At 39.4% G+C, this 24,437-nt stretch overlaps 2 protein-coding genes across 2 annotated transcripts; one reads left to right on the top strand and one right to left on the bottom strand.

The window, feature by feature from the left end:
• Positions 1-3,415: 3,415 nt before the first annotated feature.
• Positions 3,416-23,994, top strand: top3b (DNA topoisomerase III beta). The gene is made up of 18 exons (XM_042489057.2): positions 3,416-3,764; positions 9,682-9,813; positions 10,611-10,717; positions 10,827-10,901; positions 11,865-12,061; positions 12,623-12,779; positions 12,872-12,985; positions 13,909-13,999; positions 15,025-15,179; positions 15,340-15,445; positions 16,302-16,448; positions 16,526-16,699; positions 17,347-17,475; positions 17,756-17,905; positions 19,305-19,405; positions 21,710-21,911; positions 22,068-22,255; positions 23,578-23,994. Exons 1-18 carry the CDS (start codon positions 3,695-3,697, stop codon positions 23,857-23,859), a joined length of 2,577 nt encoding a protein of 858 aa, XP_042344991.1. The 5' UTR covers positions 3,416-3,694; the 3' UTR covers positions 23,860-23,994.
• On the bottom strand, positions 5,882-8,863 carry LOC121945054 (interleukin-25). The gene is made up of 3 exons (XM_042489058.2): positions 8,453-8,863; positions 7,150-7,325; positions 5,882-6,353 (listed from the first exon to the last, which is right to left on the bottom strand). The coding sequence occupies exons 1-3, from the start codon at positions 8,465-8,467 to the stop codon at positions 6,125-6,127; spliced, it is 420 nt and encodes a 139-aa protein (XP_042344992.1). The 5' UTR covers positions 8,468-8,863; the 3' UTR covers positions 5,882-6,124.
• Positions 23,995-24,437: the final 443 nt, after the last annotated feature.

Genomic DNA, 24,437 nt, shown 5'->3' with positions numbered 1-24,437 from the left:
TTTCTGATCCGAAGACACAGCCAAAGCTCATCAGTTGTTTGTGACAGTGAAACGGACAGCCTAAATGTAGGTTTGCAGGGCACCTCTCGTGTCTGATGTGACGCAGAATCAAACACCACGCTGCCTGACACATCGTATCATGGTATTAAGCCCATGATCCGCATCCCTGCATGGTTATTGCAGCTCCTGTAAAGTAGAATTTCAATACAGACCCGCAGCGTGCAGATCCCCCCCATGACTCCCGCTGTCTCAGTATCCTTCAGTTCAGACACGCAGCTCGCAGAGGCAGCAGGAGGAGGAGATGCAGGAGACGCAGGATGCTGAGGAAAATGAAGCTGCTGCTACTGAGAGCAGAGATGATGGTGATGATGGTGAGAAACGTCCTCACCGCGACGCTGTCTGACATTTTTTATGCGATCTGTCGCCGCCTGCTGGACCAAACACAGAGCAGCACAGAGGTTATTCAGCCTCTGGAGCCTGGATCGACATCACTGCTGTGCTCCTTTCACACACCTTTCACACGCGTTTAACCCTTAAACACCTGAGCAAAATGGTTCAAATACTTTGAAAAACATGATAAAAAGAGTAATGAGCAACTTGGTAAGAAATGTTCCACAAATTGCAAGAAATTAGTAGATTTAGACATTTTTTAAGACAGGGAGAAATGTCCAGAGGGGGAAATTAAATTGCTACTTTGTAATCACCATAATTACATAGTTTAAATTTTGTTACAGAAAACTATACTTTTAAGCATTTTTTCCAGGTCATTTCCTTTTGTTTGTTTGCTTTATTTGTTTTTTCTTTATGCTAATTTTCGGGTAATTTTCCTGTGCTTTTATTTTTTCATTATTAAGTTTTGCTGCTCTTTGCCCTCCTGTGTTTCTAAAAGAAAGATAGCCAATGTATCTGGTTTCACAGGGTTAATCACACTCAGTTTATCCTGTGGTTTAATTCAGTTCAATTTGATCTAAATTCAGCCTTCACTGGCACAGTTAATGATAGCTTTGATATAAAACAAATTTAAGTTTTGATCCCAAAGATAACGAAAGAGTTTGGGATCAAACTTTGAAAGCTTTGGGAGACTTGTAGAAAAAAATAGAAAGGTGTGTCTAGATTTTTTTTGTGTGGGGTGGCCCAATTCAGGCGCTGACTTATGCAGAAGGGGCATGAAGTAAGAGTGTATAGCTTTAACCCTTGATATTGCCCACACTTGGATCACTCTGTGCACAAAATGCGCTTTTCAAAATGTAGCTTTAAAAAAATACTGCACATTAATATCATTTTTCCACTTTTATTGAATTACTGTTTTAACCCGCATTGACCCTAATCATAAATATCAAATTTTCATTAATTTCATAATTTTAACCCTTTAAATGACAGGTTTTTTTGCCATGATGCCACCATGTTTTAGATTAAACAAAAAATAATTATTTTCAATATACAACATGCAAAGTAGATTTTTTTAAAAATCAGAACCTGGAATATCTCTGTGATTAGCAACAACATTGATTGTGACAGTGCACCTAATGGAAATAGCATGTATTTTCTCCATGTGCCACATATATTTTTTAAAAAAATGACATTAGGTGGAAAATAGTAAAAATTACAAATTCCAAGGCAAAAGCCCAGAATGACACAGAGAAACAGTGCATGTCTTTATGCTTTGATGGCTGTGGGATAAAAAAGGTCAATTTGAATGGGTTTCAATGGAGTGTATTTTGATCTTAACAGTCTGAATGTAACACTTTTGTTTCCACAGTGTATTTTAGACATATTGTAGGAGCTGAGTTAGAAATTCCGAGATTAAACAAAAATACAAAATCTTGCCAAAATGTATACATTTATAAATACACTATGTAGTATTATTCCTTTGTGTTGAAACTGGTCCTAAACACAACTTTAACAGAGTTTACAGTAACTTTAGTGGCAAAGACAAGCCTGCCCACACCCGTCAGCCTCACATAGGCTACATTTCTTTCCATTTATTCCGGCTCTCACCAGCTTGCCGTTGGTGACTGTTAATGATGAATCTCAGTCAACCATAGACTATATATAAACATTTATACAGTCTGTGGTCAGAACTGACTGCAAAACATCCCAGCTCAAGATCAGACATCATCCTGGTCAATTTCTCATGTATTTGCTGTCAGCTAAATAGAATCAAGTTTCTGGATGTTCAGAGGTTAAATACATCATTAAATGCCTTTATAAGTTATGAAAACAAAAGTAGAGGCTGAAAAGTAAATCTTCTGGTCTTTCTAAAAAAAAAAGTTTGTTCAATGCTGGTGGAGTAAAAGAATGATGGAAGGAAGTTTGACTGTATAATTCCATGTCCTCTAGTGCCATCTTGTGGCCAAATTTAGGGACCGTCTGTAGTTACTCAGTACGACTTAAAAAGAAAACAGCTCAGTACATTAGGATTAATACATAAAATAAATAATTCAAAAAATGATATAAGAGTAATACAGTTATTATCATTATTATTCACATTGACATAATATAAATAAATACATGTAAATAAGGCAGGTCATCACATTCCTGTAGTCAGTGTAACAGTCCTCTACTAGATTTCTGTACACACATGGGCAGATGATGAGACAATGGGCCCCTGGGCACAGACAAAACAAAGGCCCCACCACCTTTTCTGCATGCTGTTGTGGTTGTTTTATGTTTCTTTGCAATTGTTTTATGTCTCTTAGAGGTCATTTTGTGCCTCTTGCTAGTTTCTTTGCATGCTTTTGTTGTTGTTTTCTGTCTCTTCAAAGTCAGTTTGTGTCTCTTTGCGGTATATTTGTGGCATATCGTGTCATTTAGTAGTACTTTTGTTGTCATTTTGTGTTTGAAGTCATCTCCTGGTTGTTTGGGGTATATTTGTTTTTATTTATGTGTGTGTGTGATTGTATATATATATATATATATATATATATATATATATATATATATATATATGTGTATCCATATATATGGAGGATTCAAGTAAAAATGTAAAAATGCAATACATGACTGATACAGACAACTAAACAGATGAGAAAATAAATAGGTAAATAAAAAAATACAAAGCAAGAAACCAAACCAAACAAAAATACAATAAACATACATAAACACATTACATTCAGACAGAGTATTCAGGGAAATTTGGAAAGTAGCATAATTTTCCAGACAAACCTAAGAAGAGCTTTCAATTCCAGGAGTAAAGGTACAAACTCAGGAGTTGATTTTGAGAATTTCTGTTTGTGAATGAAAAAATAAGCGTTTAAGATAAAACAGTTCAATAAATATTTAAGGGAACTGTGGTCTGGATTATCATATAATTACAGATAATATCCCGGAGGTACAGGCTCAGAGGCTGAGCTGAAGGGTTCAGAGCAGCGGTAACGTGATGGTCAGTCTATGGTTGGACTTGGGCTCCGTGGCGGCTGCCGTCATACGTCACACCCGGCACTTTTCGACACCGGAAGAAAATCATGTGTAAACTGTCATGGCTGCTGTCGTAGTTAGCATAGCTCGTTAGCCAGTGCTTTTAGCAACAATTATATTCTAAATTGTCATTTTGTCTTCGTCGTGCAGTGCTTGTTGCTAACAGTCGTTTATCAGGTGTGAGAGAACAGCAGTAACGTTGCGCTTTCATCGCATTTTACTGCTTGTGAACGGACTAACTGGAGGTTGCTAGTGGAGCTGTTAGCATTCATTCACAATGAGGACTGTGTTGATGGTAGCAGAGAAACCATCCTTGGCTCAGTCGATTGCCAAAATCCTCTCTAAAGGTGAGTAACAGTCTATTGCCATGGAATATATTTACTTTATAATTTTGTATGTAAGGACAGCCGCATGCTAATAGCAATACAGGAAAGTATTCCTTAATCATTTGGCTTTGTTGATGAATACAGTGCCATTATTGCTGTCTTTAACACTGGATGCTGTCTTACATGGCTTGGTAAAACAACTATTTGGTTTAATTAACCCTGTCACATTGATTGTTTCCCTGTGTGTAAGCGTACTCTGAATTATGACACTTAAAGATCCCATATTATGCTTATTTTCAGGCTCATTCTTTTATCATAGGTTTCTAATACAACATATTTTCATGCTTTAATATTCAGAAAACACAGTATATTACTTACACTGTCTGCCTAAATATACTTGTATCCACTCTCTGTCTGATACGCTCTGTTTAAAGGACTGTCTCTTTAAGCTCCACTCCCAAAAAGCCCAGTCCACTCTGATTGCTCAGTATTTCTGGGTTTTCCATATCTGCGCCAAGCTCCCAAGAACAGCGAGAGGCTTTGAACAAAGATACTCTGTAACAGTAGATACAGTACCTCATTACACGCTGCGCCTATGATACGATATGGTATTCACTTCCTGTCTCCTAAGTGGTAGTGGTCATCTCTTCCCCTCATACTCCCACCTCGTTTAGAAGTGTTAACTTTGTGTGGATGACTGAAATATGATTCAAAAGAAGACTACACTATATGCAGTACATGTTTGATGTTTGTTCCTCATTTTGCTGCTTGTTCTTATCTGCTAGCTTAATTTCTTTAAAAAAAACCCGTTAAAATCAACCAATGTCAGTTGTTGCCAAATCTTGTGAGAGTTTGCTGAGACATGTCCTGAACAAAGTTTATTGTCTCTTGATTTTTCCGTATGAAAAAATGCAATTTCGGAATGTTCAGGGTCCAATATTTACTTCAGTGACTATTGCACTAAGGTAATGATCATAATCTGTATTCTTGTTCACTTTTTTTACTGGAAGAAATAGACTCAGGGCCGTCACTAGTCTGTGAAACCTATGTGACACAGGTACAGGAAGTGAATCTATAGTTTGGCTGTCTTGCTTTATCAGCGGTCTCTGCTTTGAAGCAAATTTTACCTAGTGAAGTTAGCTGCTCGAGCACACTCGGCCACAGTTGGCTGTAGGTCTCTAGTGCTCATGCTTTATGGGCCCCATTATACAGAAGATGCGGGTGCGCTCACACAGAGGAAATAGAAAGTTTTTGCTTAATGTGCTACTGAGCAGCTTTCACAGGAATGAACAGGGGCCCACATCCCATTCATACATCCATGATCTGTGCTCTCTGCATCTCCACACTGTTATTGCAGCCACACAAAAGACTAACGGCACTGTAGCAGCACTCTCTAACTTCATAGATAGATCTTTTCACTGGAATTGCACGGCAAGGCAACTGCTTGAGTTGTCCATGTTTACTTCCTGTCAGCTGTTGTCATTCACATACAGAGTAAAACATTCCAGCAGGATATGCAAGGGGACCCATTTAGCATGTTTATGTTTATATAAACTATATACTATATACGATACGCTACGCAGACTGTTTCTTGAAACATAGTTTGAAACAGTCTATATAGTATATTTGTGACATCACAAATTCATGGAAGTCCTAATGGCTCAAGTTGAGGCGTAGTTTATGATTTCAGACCATGTGCATTTCTTTGTGGATTGAGCTTTTTAATTTTTTTACTTTTGCAGTTTTTACCTACGTTATTATTGAAAAAGAAATACAATATAGGACCTTAACAAAAAACAGCGTGGAAGGTTTAGGGGGATTTAGCAGTGAGGGTTGCAGATTGTAACTAGCTGAGGATTCTCACGATTAGAATTTATTTTGTGTTGAGGTTTTCTTTTGTTGTTTTTGTTGTCTTTTTTAACTGTGAGCGGACCTTTCTGCAGAGGTCTCTTCTACTCAAAAGCAAACAGACTAGGTGATTAAACCGATTAAAACCTGTAAAACCCCCAAACAAGACAGTTTCACTTTACAAATCAGTTTTTCTCCCATGCTGTTTGGTTAACAGGCATGCATTGAATGCTGAGATTTTGAGTGTTTAATGGAAAACAATGACAGTGAGTGAAATGTTGTGTTTTATTTGTTATATTTGTTGTTTCAATGGCTAAATACACATCAGGCCAGGGACAGCGGTTGAATAGTAGCCTTTTGGCTAACACGGGCACATTTACAGTGATGTTGACTTAAGTGCATTGTCACTTAAAATGAATAAATAAATAAATAAATAAATAAATAAATAAATAAATGTATGTATGTCTCAGAAACCACCACTTTTAGCTCATGCACCATCTGATCTAAATGGACATTCGAGCAGTCAGCCCTGTTCAGGTGTGTCTGGAGATGGCACATATACAAGCTATAGTGATGAGCTCAAACTCCAGAGAGTAGCTGGCTGTGGGGAAGCAGCTGGGGTTTTTCCTGAGGACAGGCATCCTCAGGGACACGGGGATGCTCTCTAGACCAAAGGCAGTGTCCAGCCCCCTGCAGGAGTGGCTGGTGTGGCAGCTAGCCTCGTGGATGACCTGAGGCACCCGGTTCAAGTCGATGTTCTCTCTGGTGAGCGATCAGAGACAGGCTTTCAGTCAGTCATTGTAGTGTGTCAATATGGCAAGCAAGCAGTCACTATACAGCTGTGGCACTGTCCTTTACTAAAGTAGGGCCCTGTTTTATAATCTTTGTCAATTCTTCATTAAAACGACTAATTCAGTCATCCACTGTGTTGGATAATTCTGCACCGTGTGCCAAAAAATGTTCAGTCATACAAAGGGATCCCTTCAAAACGTATCTGTGTGTGAATATTAGTAGATATTTAGTAGATCAACAGAAAATTAATTGGCAACTTGATAGTCTAATAGTCGTTTTAGTAATTTTTTAAAAACAAAAAAGAAACAAAACATTTTCTGCCTCATGCTTCAGAAAAAAAGGCTGGAAAAAAGTTTCAAAAATACTCATTGCCAGAATGTAATTTTAACATATATTTAGTTTTGTCCATGCAACAATCCAAAACATAAGAAGAGCCAATTTCCAGTGATATGAAACAAGAGATATAGAACAGATTATGCCAAATGTCCACCTCTGAGGACCTTGGAGAACTAGTGAAAATAGTAAATTCTAAATTCCTGGTTTTCAAATATTAATATTTTAATTTCTTTTTTTTTTCTGACTACAATTTGAAGTGATACAAAGAGTAAAGAATCAGCATTAAAACACATGTTAGAAGGTTAAACCAGCCCACGTTGGTGATTTTTAAGTATTCTGTTAAATTTGTCGCTTGGCTTTTTCAGAGATTAATCGAATAACCATTTCAGAACTTTAGTTGAGAATGTGTGATGCATATGTGTATACTCACACGTAAGTCCAGGTTGCGATGCTGCGCTCGTTGATGCGGCTGGGCAGGTTGACCAGCTGGCTGTAGTAGTCCTGCAGGTTGTATGTGCAGAAGGACTCATCCACACACTGACTGCTGAGTGGCAAGGACAGACAGGAGTCGAGGGCCAGCAGGCACAGCAGAAAGACACGCACAAGCTGGATACAGAGAGGAAGCGGGGTTTTAATGTGCACTGATTTCTCTGTCTCAGTTACCTAAGGATGTCTTGTGTTTGTCTATTTGTCCTCACACAGAGCTGTCCAAATTTAAATATAGTAATAGGGCTGGGCAATATGGGCTGAAAATTGTTGTGGTACTTTAAGGCTATATCTCAATATTCAATATATATCTCAACATTTTCAAATCTCTTATTTTAATGATAATGACAAAATCAAACATTGCAATTCCCTCTCTGTTCATGTGACAATATATACATATATATTTTTTATCTTAACACTTGTTAGATAACAAATCCCTTGTCGGCCAAAATGGTGCATCTATCCAGGTGATTTTATGACCAAGAAGTGTGACAGTGTGCTAATAGACTTGTGTCTCTTTCAAGCTAAGTGAGCAATAGCTATAGGATGGAAAGATGTGAACAAACCAATTATAAAGCAATATATTAATTATATCTCAACATGTGTTGCTTTGGAAAAACTAACATATACTACAAAAGGAAAGATGGCAGTTTTTGAAAATAGAAAAGCTGGATTTTTTTTTTTTTAGTTTTGTTTAGTTTTTGGCCTCCCTTTTTTTTATGGTATACTATATTTGCTGCCAAGACTAATTTTTTAGTTGTAACATCTGTTCTAATTGAAAAACCCCAACAAACTGTTGGATAGATTATCTGTAAAATCCCATGCTCCCACGACTTATTATCAAAGCCGTCATCAGTTCAAACTATAATTTTGGCCACTACTGCAAAAACAGGTTGAAATTCCATGTTTTGTACTAAAAAATGACTTGAATAACTTGATTTAAAAAAACAAACTCAGACTGCTGAAGGTTATTGTTAGCTTCTGCTAGACTTTACAATGCAACTCTGCACACAAGGACTGTCGAGTTTGTTCCCATGTCTTATTATCCTGCTACCATGTATCTCACTGCCAGTATGGATAGAAAGAACGAATACAGCTAGCCATATCTATTTCACTGTGCATATTGGTGTGTTAGTATTGTATGAAGGTAGACTTTGACGAGTTGATCCTTTAAAGACAGAACTAGTGTAAGTGTGACTATATGGTAGCTGCTACAAACACCATCATCATTAAGGCAGGTTTCTTACCTGGAGCTGTTCCATAGCTAAAGTTGATGACGGCAGACTGGCGTGATGGAGCGTCTGTTTCTTGTTGTGGTTGCTTTATTTTCTCGTTGTTTTTTTTGGTCTTCAATGTGTCCTTTGGAGACTTGGAGTTGATCTGTGACCTGACTCTGGACATGCCTCTATTTATATGTCCTGTTCTTGTCTGGATTGCTACCCTCCTCTCTTTGTGTGGGGGTCGTGTGTGTGGTAGTCAGGCGGGGGAAGACATGTTGGTGTGTGTCCATGTTCCGGTCATTAGCATTCAGCCTTGAGAGAATAATTTAATTCATAGATGACAGCGTGTAGCATTGAGTCGAGGTAACTAAGGCAGGAACATCATTCCCCACTCATGTACGTGAAAGGGGACACAGCTCGGAGGTCTCATAGCCTGCTTCACTCACCACCACTCCGACCTCAAGCTCCACGTCTTACGTCATTTTTTGCTCAAGTTTTTGAGTGCATTTTAAAAGTTCGACAAAATCAATCCACATTTTCTGAAGTATTAATCAATGCATCTTGTAGGAATGAATGTACAGTAAGAGATATTTGTTTGTATTCGAGATATTACCAGCCGATATGAGCCTTTCACAGACATATCGGAGCATATTGGCATCGGCGTATATTTTTTCCTATATGCATAGGAACATACAGTTCAGACGTGTATTTTATTTTTATATTCTTTTTTTTGAATGGTCAGTGAAGACTGATGCTGAGCACATACAGTATTGATATTTATTTTATTTTTATTTCTTTTTTTTTGTTTGTGTGTAATGTTAAATAAGTACATTGTTAAATAAAAGTTGTTTGTTTAAGAAAACTTTTCTTAGTCATATCAGTGCTAAATCCGTGCACACTCCACATAGAAATGATCTTTTTTCATTCCAGTTCAAAAATTCACTATATTGGTCACCATATTGTTTATCGGTGAATTTTTCCACTATAAAATCGGTATTGGTATCTGTCTCAAAAATCGCATATCGTTCAGGCTCTAGTTTGTATAAAAGCAAATTGCATTTTAGTCAGAGGAAATTTAATTGTCTTGAATTGCTTTAAGAGAATAATATTTGCATTTGATAGAAGATAAGGGTGGCAGTTTTTTATAGTTATCATTTTTATTTTAATATAATGCCAAATATGTGGCCTTTAAACGGCTTCACCTTTGAATGACTGTTCTGAATGATTGCTACCCTCTCTGTTCTCTTTGGTCTTAGGAAACTGCACAAGTCGGAAGGGGCTCAATGGAGCATGCTCAGTGCACGACTACTCCGGCAGCTTCCAGGGCCAAACTGTACGATTCAAGATGACTTCTGTTTGTGGACATGTTATGAGTCTGGATTTCATTGGTGCGTATCGTCCATATTAGGTCCTGCTCACCCTGACTCACCTAACTTTCACCGGTGACATTTTCTTGCTGGGCTTAAGATGTAGTCGCATATTTTGTCTACTGCATTCACATACACACAGGAAGTAAAGAACAATAGAAAAATGCTGCATACTGCAGTTTAGTACAACATCTCAAATCACAGCTAACATACAGTTTTTTTTAAATTATTTTAGTCTTTCTTACAGAACAGTTGAATTTAGCCCTCTTCAACATCCAAACTCTCAATTTAAGGTTCTTATTATTTCTTACTAAAATAGTTTAACCTGAGCATATTAGCTTGAATTCTTTTTTTTCTTTTTTTTAAAAAAACAAAGGAATAAAGCAATGAGCAATAATACCAGAAACTACCCCAAAATGAGCAAGAAATTAGTAAAAAAAAAAAAGTAAATGTATCCCTAAAAATTAGCAATGAAAGAAGAAAGTTAGAAAATAAATAGAAAGTTATTTAATTCTGTAAAATGATTTTAAATATGTAATTATGATAATTATAAGTATATAATTATAATTATAATCATAAGTTTTTCCCTAGACATTTTTCCTTAGCTTTTAAAAAAAAAACAAAAAAACCCCATCATTTTCTAAATGTACTAATTTCTTGCATTTGCCCTTTTTCTCATGTTTTTGAATAAAATTGCACCAATTTGCTCAGGGCTGTTTTATTTTTAAATACTTGAAAGGCATCTAAAAGCACTGCAAGAAAAGAGATGTCGCTCCAGGTTTGAAAGAGTTAAGAGCTTCGTCCCATTTTTCTTTCAGGGAAGTACAACAACTGGGACAAGGTGGACCCAGCAGAACTGTTCAGCAAAGCCCCAACAGAAAAAAAGGAGGCCAACCCCAAACTCAACATGGTCAAGTTCCTCCAGGCAAGTGATGTTGACCCTGTGATTGGTTTTCGCATGACATTGGTGGTCTCTGCATTGCCAGTGTGCCTTGTATCTTTGATGCTCACCCCAGTTTCTGATGTGCTGTCAGGTTGAAGCCAGAGGCTGTGACTATGTGGTTCTATGGTTGGACTGTGATAAAGAAGGCGAGAACATCTGTTTTGAGGTACGTAACGTCCCCTTTACATGTGCTATTAACATGAGATCTGCAGCTGGATTTGTTATTTGGATAATGGCATCCAATCCATTGGTCTTTATCCCTGGTATTCATAAAAATATATTCTTGTTTTTGTGATGTGCCCTCATATCAGATCTTCATATTCAAATTTGAGTTTTGTGGGGTGGGGTTCTTAACAATGTGATCCTGCTATACAGATTGCATTTACATCTGCTGAGATCCAATCACAACGCAAGCTTGAAGACCTCCAAATGTTGTGTTTACAGCTTGTTGTTCCGCTAACCCAACAGGAAGCAAACTTCTCTTTTTAATCTTGTGTGACATTTTTACGGGTCCGTGAGCGCAGTGCAGGCAGAACTCTTCATGAGCTCTTTTTCCTCTCAGAACCACTTTGCGCAATTTGATTCAAAGGCTGGAAAATTGTTGAAATTTGTTGGTCTGGACATAACTCGCACAGGGATCATTTAAGTTTCAGTTTCAATGTGTCTGACATTCTGCTGCTCCACCTGTCCCCAGATTAGGCCCTGCGCTCCAACAGTTTGGTGCTATAAATAAACAAATGGTATATATTTTTCAACAGAGCTCCTAATGAATGGTCCAGCTCCAAAAATAGAAAATCTGGCAGCAGATGTTTTGATTATGGCAGGCTGCCAAATAAATGAATGTTTAGGAAAACCTGCAAAGAGAAGCTCGGATCACAACAAACACAGAGGGAGCATGACTGCATTCATGCTTAGGACGCCATTACTTGTATTTGCTATGCAAAGACATTACAATGTCTTTGCATAGCAAATACTGGTTTGCTGCTATATTAATGCTTTGATATTCAAATGCAGAACCTTTACGGTGACTAAGGTCTTAGATTGTATGGATAGCAGTAAATGTCTGAAAATGTAGTTATTTTTATTTTGATCTTTCTATGTTTCAGTCACTACTTCTCTTCCCTCCCAGGTACTGGATGCCATCCAGCCAGTGATGAACAAGGGAAATGGTCGGGAGCGGACCGTTTACCGTGCCAAATTCAGCTCCATCACTGACACTGACATCTGGAATGCCATGAATCGCCTGGGTGAGCCCAACCGCAATGAAGCTCTGTCAGTGGACGCACGACAGGAGCTGGATCTGCGCATCGGCTGTGCTTTCACCCGGTACGCTGCTCTCCACAGCCAGACATTGGCTCTACCACACAGTGCCACCTCGTACTTGATTTTCTGCAGATGTCTGTTTGTAACACCCACAATAAATGAATGCATCTATATAACTTGGATAACTCTTCAGATGTTGAACAGATCATCTGGAAGTTTTGAATCCACAATTCCTCTGTGAAATCATGGACTATCACCTCTCAGAAATCCTTCACATGTGGCCGCTCCCCCGTATAAAAGGCTTGCCTTTCTGTTATCGCTCGCATAACACCTATGTTGCCTTCGATTTGATATAATGATGGCTAGTGTGGTGACTGCAATAGAAATAAACCTGTTCATATTTTGAGCATCCATCACCATGCTTCTTTGAATGTTATCGCCAGAGGAGGAGTCACAGAACATCACTCAATGGAAATGCAGTCATCTTACAATTGTGTTTTTTTGACATTTTGAAAATGGTGCTCAAGTTTTGCGCAAATCTGTAATGAAAACCCAGCTTGATCCAGCTTACCTTAGGTCATAATGAATGAAATCTAAGCCTGTCGTTTGTTGAAAAATTTTCAGGTTCCAGACTAAGTATTTCCAGGGTAAGTACGGCAACCTCGACTCCTCCTTGATCTCTTTCGGACCATGCCAGACCCCAACACTAGGCTTCTGTGTGGAGCGCCATGACAAGATCCAGTCCTTTAAACCAGAGACTTACTGGGTTCTCCAGGCAAAGGTAAATCCAGTTTAAGTCCTGCTGACACAGAGGCAAGCATCGCTTCATATCCTGATATATATGTACTGAGAGACATGCTGTGTTTTGGTCAGGTGTTCAAAGGGAAGGACAGCCCACTGACGCTGGACTGGCACAGGGTGAGGGTCTTTGACAGGGAGGTGGGTCAGATGTTTGTCAACCTGGCCAAGACATCCAGGGAGGCCAAGGTAAGAGCAAATTCATTGTTTTATAATGATTTTATTTAATAGCAATGTGTCTGCAGCATGGTTGAACATATGGGAAATAGCTGGACTGATATAATGATAACAATATTTAAAATTTAGAAATTCCTGTAAATTTTTAAGATGTTGAAGCATTTAATGTTTGTCAGTGACCTAGGTAGGCCATGTCACATTTGAAATAATAATGTAAGTTCATGGCCACCAGCAGAAAGTGTAACCAGTACACAAGAGGCATTCACTGGAACATAAAGAAGCCTGCCTGATATATTTCCTCGATAAAAGAAACTGCTGTAGATTTGAGTTTGAGACGGGTTTGAGGTCTTAAAAAAAGTGTATCCATCAAATCTTTTGCCCAGCATAGAGCACTGACAAGTTCATTTTTACAGCTGAAGTAACAAATGTAACCTAATCAAAATAGACAATGACAATGATAAACAAATATGGGACAATATATCTTTGTGTCAAGTATCAATAACATTATTGGCTTCAAAAATCTAGTATTGGTAAGGCTATAATCCTGACTAAGGTTTAGGTCATGTTAATAGTATAGACTAGAATGTCTACATGGATTTAAATCAACTGGAGCCTGATTCACTCTGTGTATTCATATTTGCTTTGGGACAACTTCGATTTTGTTTTGCACTGCCTTGACCACGTGATACTCAGGTTTCATTTCTTAATGCATCTGAGCAAAAAAGTCTCTGGTCTGACTTTTCACCATCTCCACAGTTTTTATTTCTGTAATTAAGCAACTGGCAGCAAGTTAGATAATCTGCTTCCTGTTTACACTAGTATGTGCATGGTCCGTGAATGGACATTAAATATGCATTTTCAGGCATATTAGTATTGAATTCTAGATGAATTCTGAAACCTCTTATATAGTGAATGTGATACATTTGTTAACACAGGTGGAGTCAGTGAGTAAGAAAGAGAAGGCGAAGCAGAGGCCCCAGGCCTTAAACACCGTGGAGATGCTGAGAGTGGCCAGCTCTGCTTTAGGTATGTTCACATCAACATGAGCAGCTTTTCATCATTCTTTATTCTCTAGGTAATGAAATCAATTAGAGTCAATATTTGGGATAAGTCTGCTGTTTATTCACTTCTCATCAGCATTTTGTCTAAGAAATGTAATAAGAATAGTGAAACCTCCACCTCCTAGTTAATGAATTAACTTTTTTAATCACTTTAATCGCCGGCTTACATCCCTGTCTTTAAGACTCTGTACCAGGTTGACTTTTAAAGCTAGAGTGATGATACTGGTAGTGATGATAAGTCGTAGCCTGCATGTCCCAGTGTTGTGGTTATTCAGGAGATTACTGTTTTGTCATAGAGCTGAGGCTTAGATTGCCTCCAGTAACTGAAATTAATTCAGACAAGTAACCACTATCATGTTCACTTTCTGATGTTTATAACAAAACATTTTTTTTTGAAAATCAGCTCAGAATTAAGCAGGTTACAGTGGTGAAATCTGCATCATAGCAGATCTTGACCTCCCAAAATAGGGCGCAGATGCACATCAAACCATGAACTCTGTATCTAGGTTTTCATGTCTGTGGGTACCCATGAGTCTCCCCTTAACAGACTTGCCCACTTCATGCTAGTCTCATGCAGTTTTTGCTGACATTTGATTCAAGACAATTTGGAAATTATTGCTTTATCTTGTTAATATGCACTTCAAAACTGTTTTGTAATGTAAAATAATGGAATCGAAAACATCTGATTAAAAAATGTGATTAAATGCAATAACTAGCCTATAGAAATTATATAATAGAAATTCTGTAATTAATCGTGATTAAAAAAATTAGTTTGACAGCCCTAATTATGATATAAAAATTGGATGACTAGAATCTGAAAAGATTCAACTCAAATTCTGTAGGATAAAATCTAGTATGCAGTCCAGTATTCTGGCGGTCCAGCCTTCACCCTAATTCAGAATGAAACCCAGTAAGCTTCAGTTTAGTCCTCACAAAGCAAAAGAAGTGTAAGAAGAAGAGGATAAAATGTGACCCTCTCTGATGTCTCAGGCATGGGCCCGCAGCATACCATGCAGATCGCAGAGCGCCTGTACACACAGGGCTACATCAGCTACCCACGTACTGAGACCACCCACTACCCTGAGAACTTTGACCTGAAGGGAACACTGAAGCAGCAGACCAACAACCCCGTCTGGGCAGAGGAGGTGAGAACCATTGTAGGGCCAAAAATACATGAAAGGATGCATGCCCTTGATACATTTAAGGCCAGCACTGTACTGATACACAAACAGACTTTTTCTATTAATGCTCGGATATGGATACACATATATGTATGTTTTTAAAAATGTGTTGCTCCTCCATCAGGTGAAAGCTCTGCTTGCAGCTGGAATAAACCGACCCAGGAAAGGAACTGATGCTGGAGATCATCCACCGATCACTCCCATGCGTTCTGCCTCAGAAGGAGAACTGGGTGAGACATACAGCTCATTAGGCAATGGATAGTGAGGGCAAGATGTCAGCCATCAAAATAATTATTTTATCATAAATGATGATAAATGATGGACTGATGACAGACTAATAAGAATTTTTTTTTTTTTTTTTATTTTTTTTTTTTTTTTTTTTTTTTTTTTACATTGTATGTCCTCAAGTCCATCTCATTCTCTTGAATGCAAAATCTCAAGAACGCCTGGAGGGAATTTCTTCAATTTTGGTGCAAACGTCCAATAGGACTCAATGATAAACTGATTAGAATTTGATGGTGAAGATCAAGGTCACAGTGACTTTGCGTCCATCTCTCATTCTCATATATCTCATATCTCAAGAATTCCTAGGGGGAAGTTTTTCAGATTTGGCACAAATGTCCACATGGAGTCAATATGAAAATTATTCAAATCTGATATCTGTCTAACTCTCCCTCTCTACCACCACGCCCCCCCTCACTGTCTCTTTTCTCCTCGTTTTTACATGAATCTTATAAATGGCCTATATGAAGGATATCTGTTGTAGTGATGCTTTTTCAGGTGAAACCGCCAGGTGGTTATTCTAGTTTCTTGTTTATAGTTGAGCAGTAAATGACAGAGCATGTTTTTTCCATTGATTAGCAGAACACAATCCTTAGTCTAACTGATTAAAGTGATTTTTGTTTCAAAGGCTCGATTTACCATTCAAACTTGGCACCTCCCTCTTTGCTTGTACATACACTTCAAGCTACAGCAGTTCTGTTAAAACAATTCACATACCTGTCTGACAGACAACAGCTCCATGTTGCTCTTCATCCTTCATATTCAGCCCCTTACCCTGGTTCTTCATCTTTTGCTGTTTCACAGGAAGTGACGGCTGGCGACTGTACGACTACATCACGCGTCATTTCATAGCCACTGTCAGTCAGGACTGCAAGTACCTACAGACCACCATAGACTTCAGCATTGGCACAGAGGCCTTCTCGTGTAGTGGCAAAACCCTGATATCACCAGGTAAAGCCGACTGGCCACACATTTAGCTCGCCAAGCAAGAATTCAGTTAAATCTGAAAATCCAAAATCTGTTTCCAGGTTACACAGATGTGATGCCGTGGCAGGGCATTCCTCTGGAGGAGGCCCTGCCAGTCTGTGAGCGTGGAGACTCTTTCACAGTGGACGAGATCAAGCTGGTAGAAAAGCAGACCGGCCCCCCGGACTACCTGACCGAGGCTGAGCTCATCACCCTCATGGAGAAACATGGCATCGGTAAACCTCCACACCTTAAGGATAACATAACAAACCTAAGCACTTCATGGTGAACATAAGAGCTGTTTATGTTATATCTGTTCACTCTGTACCATAGGGAAACACTTTTTGAGCGACGTGTCTCGGTGTGATCAGCCTCTAACGACCTACACTACATTTGCGTCGGAACCACTACAAGGCTCTAAAGCCGTGATCTGTGTGGTTTGGCTTGATAAAGCTCTGTAGTCTCATTTAGCCAAATTAGCAACTACCTTTTTTTAGACACATAAATGCTTCAAAATTCACGAGTTGGGTATCTACTGACATATTTTATGTCTTAGAACAAAACCTGAAATTCTTTTCAGCTAGTGTTAACAACAGACCTTTTTTAAGGCTCTTAACTAAATGTCCATTCAAAAAACCCATTGGCTTTGAGACAAGGGTACCGGAGGTGGTGAAATGCTAATGGTTTTCCAGGTTTGAGGGCTCATTTCTGGGTTTCTCTATTAGTACGAGTCAGTACTCACTGCTGGATCCTGGTCTTTATTAGGCACTACATTTTGAAGAGGACCTGCATGACAGCATTGATCTACTGAGTGCTGTTGATAATATAATATAATAATAATGAACAGTTTAATAGATGATGTCTCCTGACCGCCGACCTTCAGGTACTGATGCCAGCATCCCTGTCCACATCAACAACATCTGCCAGAGGAACTATGTGACTGTAGAGAATGGACGCAAGTTGAAGCCAACCAACCTAGGCATTGTCCTGGTACATGGCTACTACAAGACAGGTAATTTGCCTTCTATTATTTTACATCCTCTGACATGTACGTATATGAGATTTGAAGTTTTGCCAGTTTCTAGAACTTTGCTGAATCGTCTTTGGACACCATGTCTACTAATGCAGATAGTCCCATATAATCAACCCTTTAGGACATGGGACCAGACAGAATGGTCCACTTCATTAAAATGTAAGAGATACTATATCATCAGTGAGACGTGAAATTGTAAGTGGCTTTTATATGATGCTATGTAAATACCCATGATCGACTGTGTTTGTGTGCTTTGCAGATGCAGAGCTGGTGCTGCCCACCATACGTAGCGCTGTGGAGAAGCAGCTGAACCTTATCGCTCAGGGTAAAGCCAACTACCAACAAGTCCTGCAGCACACGCTGGATATCTTCAAGAGGAAGTTTCACTACTTTGTGGATTCCATCCCCAGTAAGTTCACAGCAGCCACTCGAAAAGGAACTCGGGTGTGGGCTCCTTTAAGGGACTGTATGCAAAAAAGGGCAACGTTCAGCACGTTTACATGATGATAGAAAAGAACCAATTATTGTGTTAGTCTAACTAAACTGGGATTTTAAAATACAAGTAAACATGTTAGTCTGACTGAAATTGGACTAAATCAAATTTCTTGAAATCGGACTAACATACTCAATGCAATCGGAAGTCAAGCTTCATTGTAATGTTAACACCGCCTGGGCGTTCTGTTCATGCTCACTATCGCCACATCGGCTAGGAATAGAGACTGTGTGTTATTTGTGAGGGTGGAAGGGGTAATGCAAAAGTGGTCAGGCTTTTTTATTTTTTGTTATTTTTTGAATTAAGGATTGGGGAGGGACTTATGTTTTTAATTTTGGTTTAGGTGAGGGACATACAACTCCTCTGATAAATAAAGTATAGTCCCACAACACCGGCACGGAAGCTAAGTGATGCACTGCTGTGGACAGGGAAGCAGTAAAACATACTTTAGCCACCTAAAAAAATTATTATCAGTTTAAGTGTTCACTATATTTGAATATTTTCTCTTCTTTACACTACACAAAAACTGATGGAGGAAGCGATAGATCAGCAACTCTACCGTTCAGTGGAGTAAAATGACTGTTTTCCTCTATGGAGTCTGGTATTTTTGATATACCAGCTTCAAATCCCCATCGGTAAGAGCTGTCTTACAGCAAGGTAAAGTGGTAAAAATATTTTAAATATAGTGTACCCTTAAACTGATATTGGGTTTTTTTCGGCAGCCTAAAACTAATCAATAAAGTTTGCTCAGCACCATTTCATTATATGTACATGATGATGATGGTTTTCTACCCCTAAGTTCTTGTAGATAATTAGTTATCATTGTGATTTGTTCTATATCATAGACTGTATAAATAATATGGGGCTGTAGCAACTCGCTGAAATTGGGCATATCTCCACCTGTAGTGGTGGAGTCAGACATACTTCTGTCAATAAACTGATTCTCCCCTGGTGCTTGTATACTGGGACAAGGACAGTAGTCCAATTGAGCTATAACTGTAGTTAGACTTAACTGTGCCCGTAAACGTACTGATTGTGTAAATCCAAGTGGTGTTGGCTTTTTTAATATATAACAATGACTTAATTACCACTGAAATCAAAACTAAACACTTAATACAAGTTTAGATAACTGCACAGTCACTATAGGGGATTTAATTACCACAAGTAGAAGAACTTGGTTGCCACTCAACAAGAAGAGGAGGCAGGCCTCACCTGAACCCCTTATGAGCTAGACTGACTTTCAAATAAACATGTCACAGTTTGGTTCATTCCTACACAACTCCAGCTCACAGTATCTGTCTGTTGTGATTTACAGGTATGGATGAGTTGATGGAGGTCTCGTTTTCACCCATTGCTGCCACTGGGAAGCCACTGTCCCGCTGTGGAAAGTGTCATCGCTTCATGAAGTACATCCAGGTCAGCAGAAAAGTCAAAACTACTGTTATTATTTGAACAAAACGTGATTGTAAATGTGATTATCAGCAAGCAAGACCATAGAGGGTCTGTACATTTTGAAAGGGACAATGTTAGAGATTAAAAATGCATGTACCAGTCAGAACACAAGACACCTCTTTGAAGTTCTCTTGAAGACTGACAAGGCATAGTTACTTTGTTAACTTATCATAAAGCATACATTACAGACAGAAACTAAATAAAACTCACCCACACCGTCTTGGTTACTCTTGTTAGTAATCTAGATAGTAAGACCACTGTTCCAACAATCACCAGTTCTAGTTTGGTCTAAATAAATCCTTGATTCACCAAGTCAGATACAAAAAAGCCATTATTCCACACAGTCTCTTTCTGCCTGCTGTCCGCTGGCTGTTTACAGTTTTATCTGTACAGATAAAGTTGACTTGACTTTACATGTGTTGCATAGCCCGTCACCTCCTTATGGAGTTCTGTTCTCGTCTGTTGATCAGCTGAAAATGTCTAAGTGGGGTAAAAAGATGAGGGCTATCTTTAATATTTTGGATATAGATTAGGCTCACATACTGCTCTAAAGCCCGGTATACACTGTTGAGTTTTGGGCTGCCTCAGACGAGGGTTGACCATCATGACAGAAACGTGGCGATATCTTTGGTTGTGGCTCTAAAATGGTGATCCTGTGTCGCACAGTGAGAGAGGTTCAGAGATGGCTGATATCATGGTTATGCGATCAAAAACAACCCGGGATAAAATTCTGACGGTGTCAGAAATTTGGGATGACCATCTCACTGTCTGACTGCTACTAAGACCTACTAACCAACCAACAGAAATGCAGCAAGAAATGATGCACTGATCAGTGTGACTCTGCTAGTGTGTGCTAAATTCTAATAGATGCTAATAAATACTTAGAGCTCTAATTGCAAAATTTGCGTACTAAGTTGGCCTCTTTTCCTCAGGCATGACCTCGTTCACATTCTCCTTCTCCTCTTCACCTTAAGACTTTTTTTGACACACATAAATGCCACTATAGTGATTTATGCATGTAGGTCATAGCCCGCGATTCAGTTAGCTATGTCATCGTACAGTCTGCATACATCTAACTTGATGTCATACCCAAGTTTATTAGATGTATGTCGCAGAGGGTAGCTGCACTTAACTTATGAGATTGCTAAAATCTCACAGTCTACAGAAGGCTTAACAGGTTAAAAAGCAAGTTTTGGAATACAGCAATCTGCCAAGAAATTGATCAGTAACCTTGTTAACATCTTGCATATACATTGTCACAATCACATGCTTCTTTCATCCACCCTCAAACACTTTGTACAAGTTTTGCTATACGGTCTTGTTACAATAAAATTTTGGCATCATCAATGCACCAGTGATGTTCCTCTCTGGAGCACATGTCTGCCTGCTGAGCTCTGGCCTTCAAAAAATTCAGCTCAATAATAGAGCTTTAAATACTAAAAGCTGATGTGCTTCCTTTATTAGCATTTCCACCTGATGACTGAACCACTTTAAAAATCATGAATGAACCATGAGGCTGCAGATCTTTTAGTCGTCGTTTTTGTATTTGAAATATATGCGCAGTGGGTTATGTGTGACTGTTAAGTGGTGTACAAGGTAACCCTTATATGAAATCCTGTGGGATCTACGTCAGACGAGGGACTTGCGTGGTTAGATCGCTCCATGTGCACTGAGGACGGACATTCAGTGACTTTTGCAAAGTGTTATTTTTCAGTGTCATTGATGAAAGTTTGTATGAGGAATCAAACACCTGTAGCTTACAGGTGAGCTCATGTCTTTTTTATGTCAGTGGTGACCTCTGACCTTCTCATGAAACTCACAGTGGTGAATGTGATTGCAGTCTTAAGTAATCGATAGAAAGGCACTGTGCTGAATGGTATCCAGTGGTTTCAAGGTAGCGGCAGCAGCATGAACATTTTATGTATTTGGATACAGTGGATGTATAGAGTATTAGACTGTATAATGTTTTTCTGTTCTGGTAGATCCATATTAAAACTGCTGCATATCACCCCCTCTCTCTCCCCCTTTCACTTATAATCTGTTCTATTGATCAAAGGCCAAAAGTCCAAAAAAAAAAACCCCAACCCAATCCAAGACCATAACTTCTGACTACAAGATGGACTACAAACATGCTAAATAGCAGCCTCCTTTTTCCTTTGATAAATGGACACAGAGGCAGTTCTGAGGCTGGTTCAGTAAAGGCATGAGGTTAGCCCTGTGGAAGTCAAAAGTCCTTCCATCCCATCTGATCCTGACGTGTATCTCCAGGCCAAACCCAGCAGGCTTCACTGCTCCCACTGTGACGAGACCTACAGTCTTCCCCAAAACGGAGCCATCAAGCTGTACAAGGAGCTCCGCTGTCCGCTGGATGACTTTGAGCTGGTGCTGTGGACCTCTGGGGCCCGGGGCAAGAGCTACCCGCTGTGTCCATACTGCTTTAGCAACCCGCCCTTCAGGGACATGAAGAAAGGTAGGACACAGCTCCTGTCCTGCTGAACTCTTGAGAGTTCTTATTTTTAAAGTCGCTTGATTAGCTTGAACTTGGGACTCTGACTGCAAACATGAAACCAGCCCTAAAAATAGGGAGTCAACATTCTGACCTGTTTTTTGTTTCTTCTTTTCCCAGGTATGGGATGCAATGAATGCACCCATCCATCCTGCCAGCACTCCCTCAACTCTTTGGGCATTGGACAGTGTGTGGAGTGTGATAGTGGGGTTTTGGTGCTTGATCCCACCTCTGGACCAAAATGGAGGATGGCCTGTAATAAATGCAACGTGGTGGTGCACTTCTTTGAACACGCACACAGAGTGCAGGTAAGAAAATGTCCAACATTTTGTCCTGTGCTAAGATAATATGGCACAATATCCAGGCTTGTCATGATAATTGTTATTGACTTATCACACAATATATGGCCTTGATCATTATGGTATTGCCCGGTGTGTTTACATGCATTTTTGTTTAAATAGGAATTTTCACCAACATTTTTGCCAACGTGCTTCCAGAATAAAAGCAGGGTTGTCCTGACCATTGTAAGACTCTGGCAGAGCCAAGCTTTGGGCTCCCTGTCCTTCCTCTTGGCCGTAGCAGAGAGTAAATTGTGAATATAAAATACGCCTAATTGAAACACATCAATTTTCTCTCATATATTGCAAAAAAGTTTTTACGCTCGCATGTTTTTGAAAACGACATATTTCACAAAACTGCAATGGAAACACTTCTTAGTCTTTTCTAGGTCACATGATGCTATGGCTATGTGCTTGTCAGTAGGAACTGGCTCCCTCATGATGCAGCAGGAGCTACAAGAACTGTTATTGCATCACATAGCTCTTCAAAAATTGAGCAGATCATCCTGAAGTTTTGAAGCCACAATTCCTCTGTGAAATCGTGGACTATCACCTCCCAGAAATCCCTCACACATGGCCGCTCCTACATATAAGAGGCTTGCCTTTCCATTATGGCTCCATAATACGCCTACATCACCTTGGATCTGAAATAATGACGGCTAGTGTGGTGGCTGCAATAAAAACAAAGCTGCTACTGTTTTGAAAATCCATCACCATGCTTCTTGGAATGTTATCACCAGAGGAGGAGTCACAGAACATCACTCAGTGGAATCGCAGTCATCTCACAATTTAGTTTTATCAACATTTAGAAAGTATCGCTTAATCTTTGTGCAAATCTGTAATGGAAACCTGCCTTCAGGCGGGGAAATACAGTTTGGAGAGTTAGTGATCCACCGAGCTGGTCCATTTTCAGCAGGGGACGCATGTGGCTTATGCCGCCAAACAACCGTTGTGTCCTGGGCATCAGAAACGGACCAGTGCTTTTTTTTTGGGCTTGGGGTCTGTATTTTCTGTGATGATGACGAACAGGCCAGGTTTCAGGTTGTAATATTTTCGGCCCGTTGAGAACTCTTTTCCACATTCACAGTGCTAATAGGAACACTGACGTGATGCACAGTACTGTAAGCTGACCGATGAATGTCCTGTTGTACTTTAGCTGTTGCCTATACGCTCAGTAAAAGCTGGACTTCATAGTCACTCATTTTTTTTTTCCTGAGTGTTTTATCGTTTCAGCTTTTACAGCCTCTTTTGATCCTATATGCATCCTCTCTGGTTCATCTTTCCTCACGTAGGTCGCTCAGGAGAGCTGCGATGCCTGCGATGCCTCTCTGGTCGCTGTGGACTTCAACAAGACTCGCACTCCACTTCCTGCCGGTGAGACCCAGCACACTGGATGTGTTTTCTGTGACCCGGTCTTCCAGGATCTGGTGGAGCTCAAACACGCCACCATGAGGCACGCCATGCACCGGGGCGGGGGTGCAAGACGAGGAGGACGGGGACGGGGCAGGGGACGCCGTGGCAATCCTAAAAAACCTAAAGACAAAATGGCTGCCTTGGCTGCTTACTTTGTATAGTGTCTGTGGATAGTGGGTCTGTTATTTTCTCGACACCAACTGTAGTATGAAGGTGTATTGTATATGTCAGTGAATGGACTTCACTTTTACGTGTGTATTTAATTACACTGAAGTAAAATATGGAATTGAAATGTCTTTGCTGTGTTTGTTCATTGTCACAAAAAGAGTTCATATAATGTTCATTTTGTCAATTTTAATCTGCTGCTTTCAGGGAAACATGATAGCAAATTGTCTAAATGGCAGTGCCACACTTTAGAAATGTCAATATTTTGAGCTTAGAATGTAAAAGGCATGCTGCTTAAGATGTAAACACAGGTGCAGTTAATATAGTAACATTAACTTGTATCATGTTATAGCATGACACAGTTGCTCAGTTTTTTCAAAGATACATGTATGTGTTATTGTGCATGTTTAGGAAGCATGTTAAATGTTTAGGTAGTTTGCAGGCTAACTTTTAACATGTTGACCCTTTAACACCTGGGTCGACATCAGTTTAGTTGTGCTGCAGTCAGACACCTCTCACAAGCATTGAAACTTGAGAAAATTAGTTTGATTTCTTTAAAAACGTGAGGGAAAAA

Source organism: Plectropomus leopardus, chromosome 4 (genome assembly GCF_026936395.1).
Source record: "Plectropomus leopardus strain MGB_pleo_1.0 chromosome 4, ASM2693639v1, whole genome shotgun sequence".
Classification (NCBI taxonomy): domain Eukaryota; kingdom Metazoa; phylum Chordata; class Actinopteri; order Perciformes; family Serranidae; genus Plectropomus; species Plectropomus leopardus.
Note: the sequence above shows the minus strand (reverse complement) of the source record. Positions and strands in the feature narration are given on the sequence as shown.

What these genes read in the sequence shown, in the direction of transcription:
- top3b (XM_042489057.2), top strand. Translation starts at nt 3,695, where the DNA reads ATGAGGACTGTGTTGATGGTAGCAGAGAAACCATCCTTGGCTCAGTCG. An exon ending in AGTGGCCAGCTCTGCTTTAG is followed by an intron (nt 14,000 to 15,024) that starts GTATGTTCACAT and finishes CTGATGTCTCAG; the next exon opens with GCATGGGCCCGCAGCATACC. An exon ending in CTTTGTGGATTCCATCCCCA is followed by an intron (nt 17,906 to 19,304) that starts GTAAGTTCACAG and finishes TGTGATTTACAG; the next exon opens with GTATGGATGAGTTGATGGAG.
- LOC121945054 (XM_042489058.2), bottom strand. An exon ending in ATCGCAACCTGGACTTACGT is followed by an intron (nt 6,354 to 7,149) that starts GTGAGTATACAC and finishes ATCGCTCACCAG; the next exon opens with AGAGAACATCGACTTGAACC.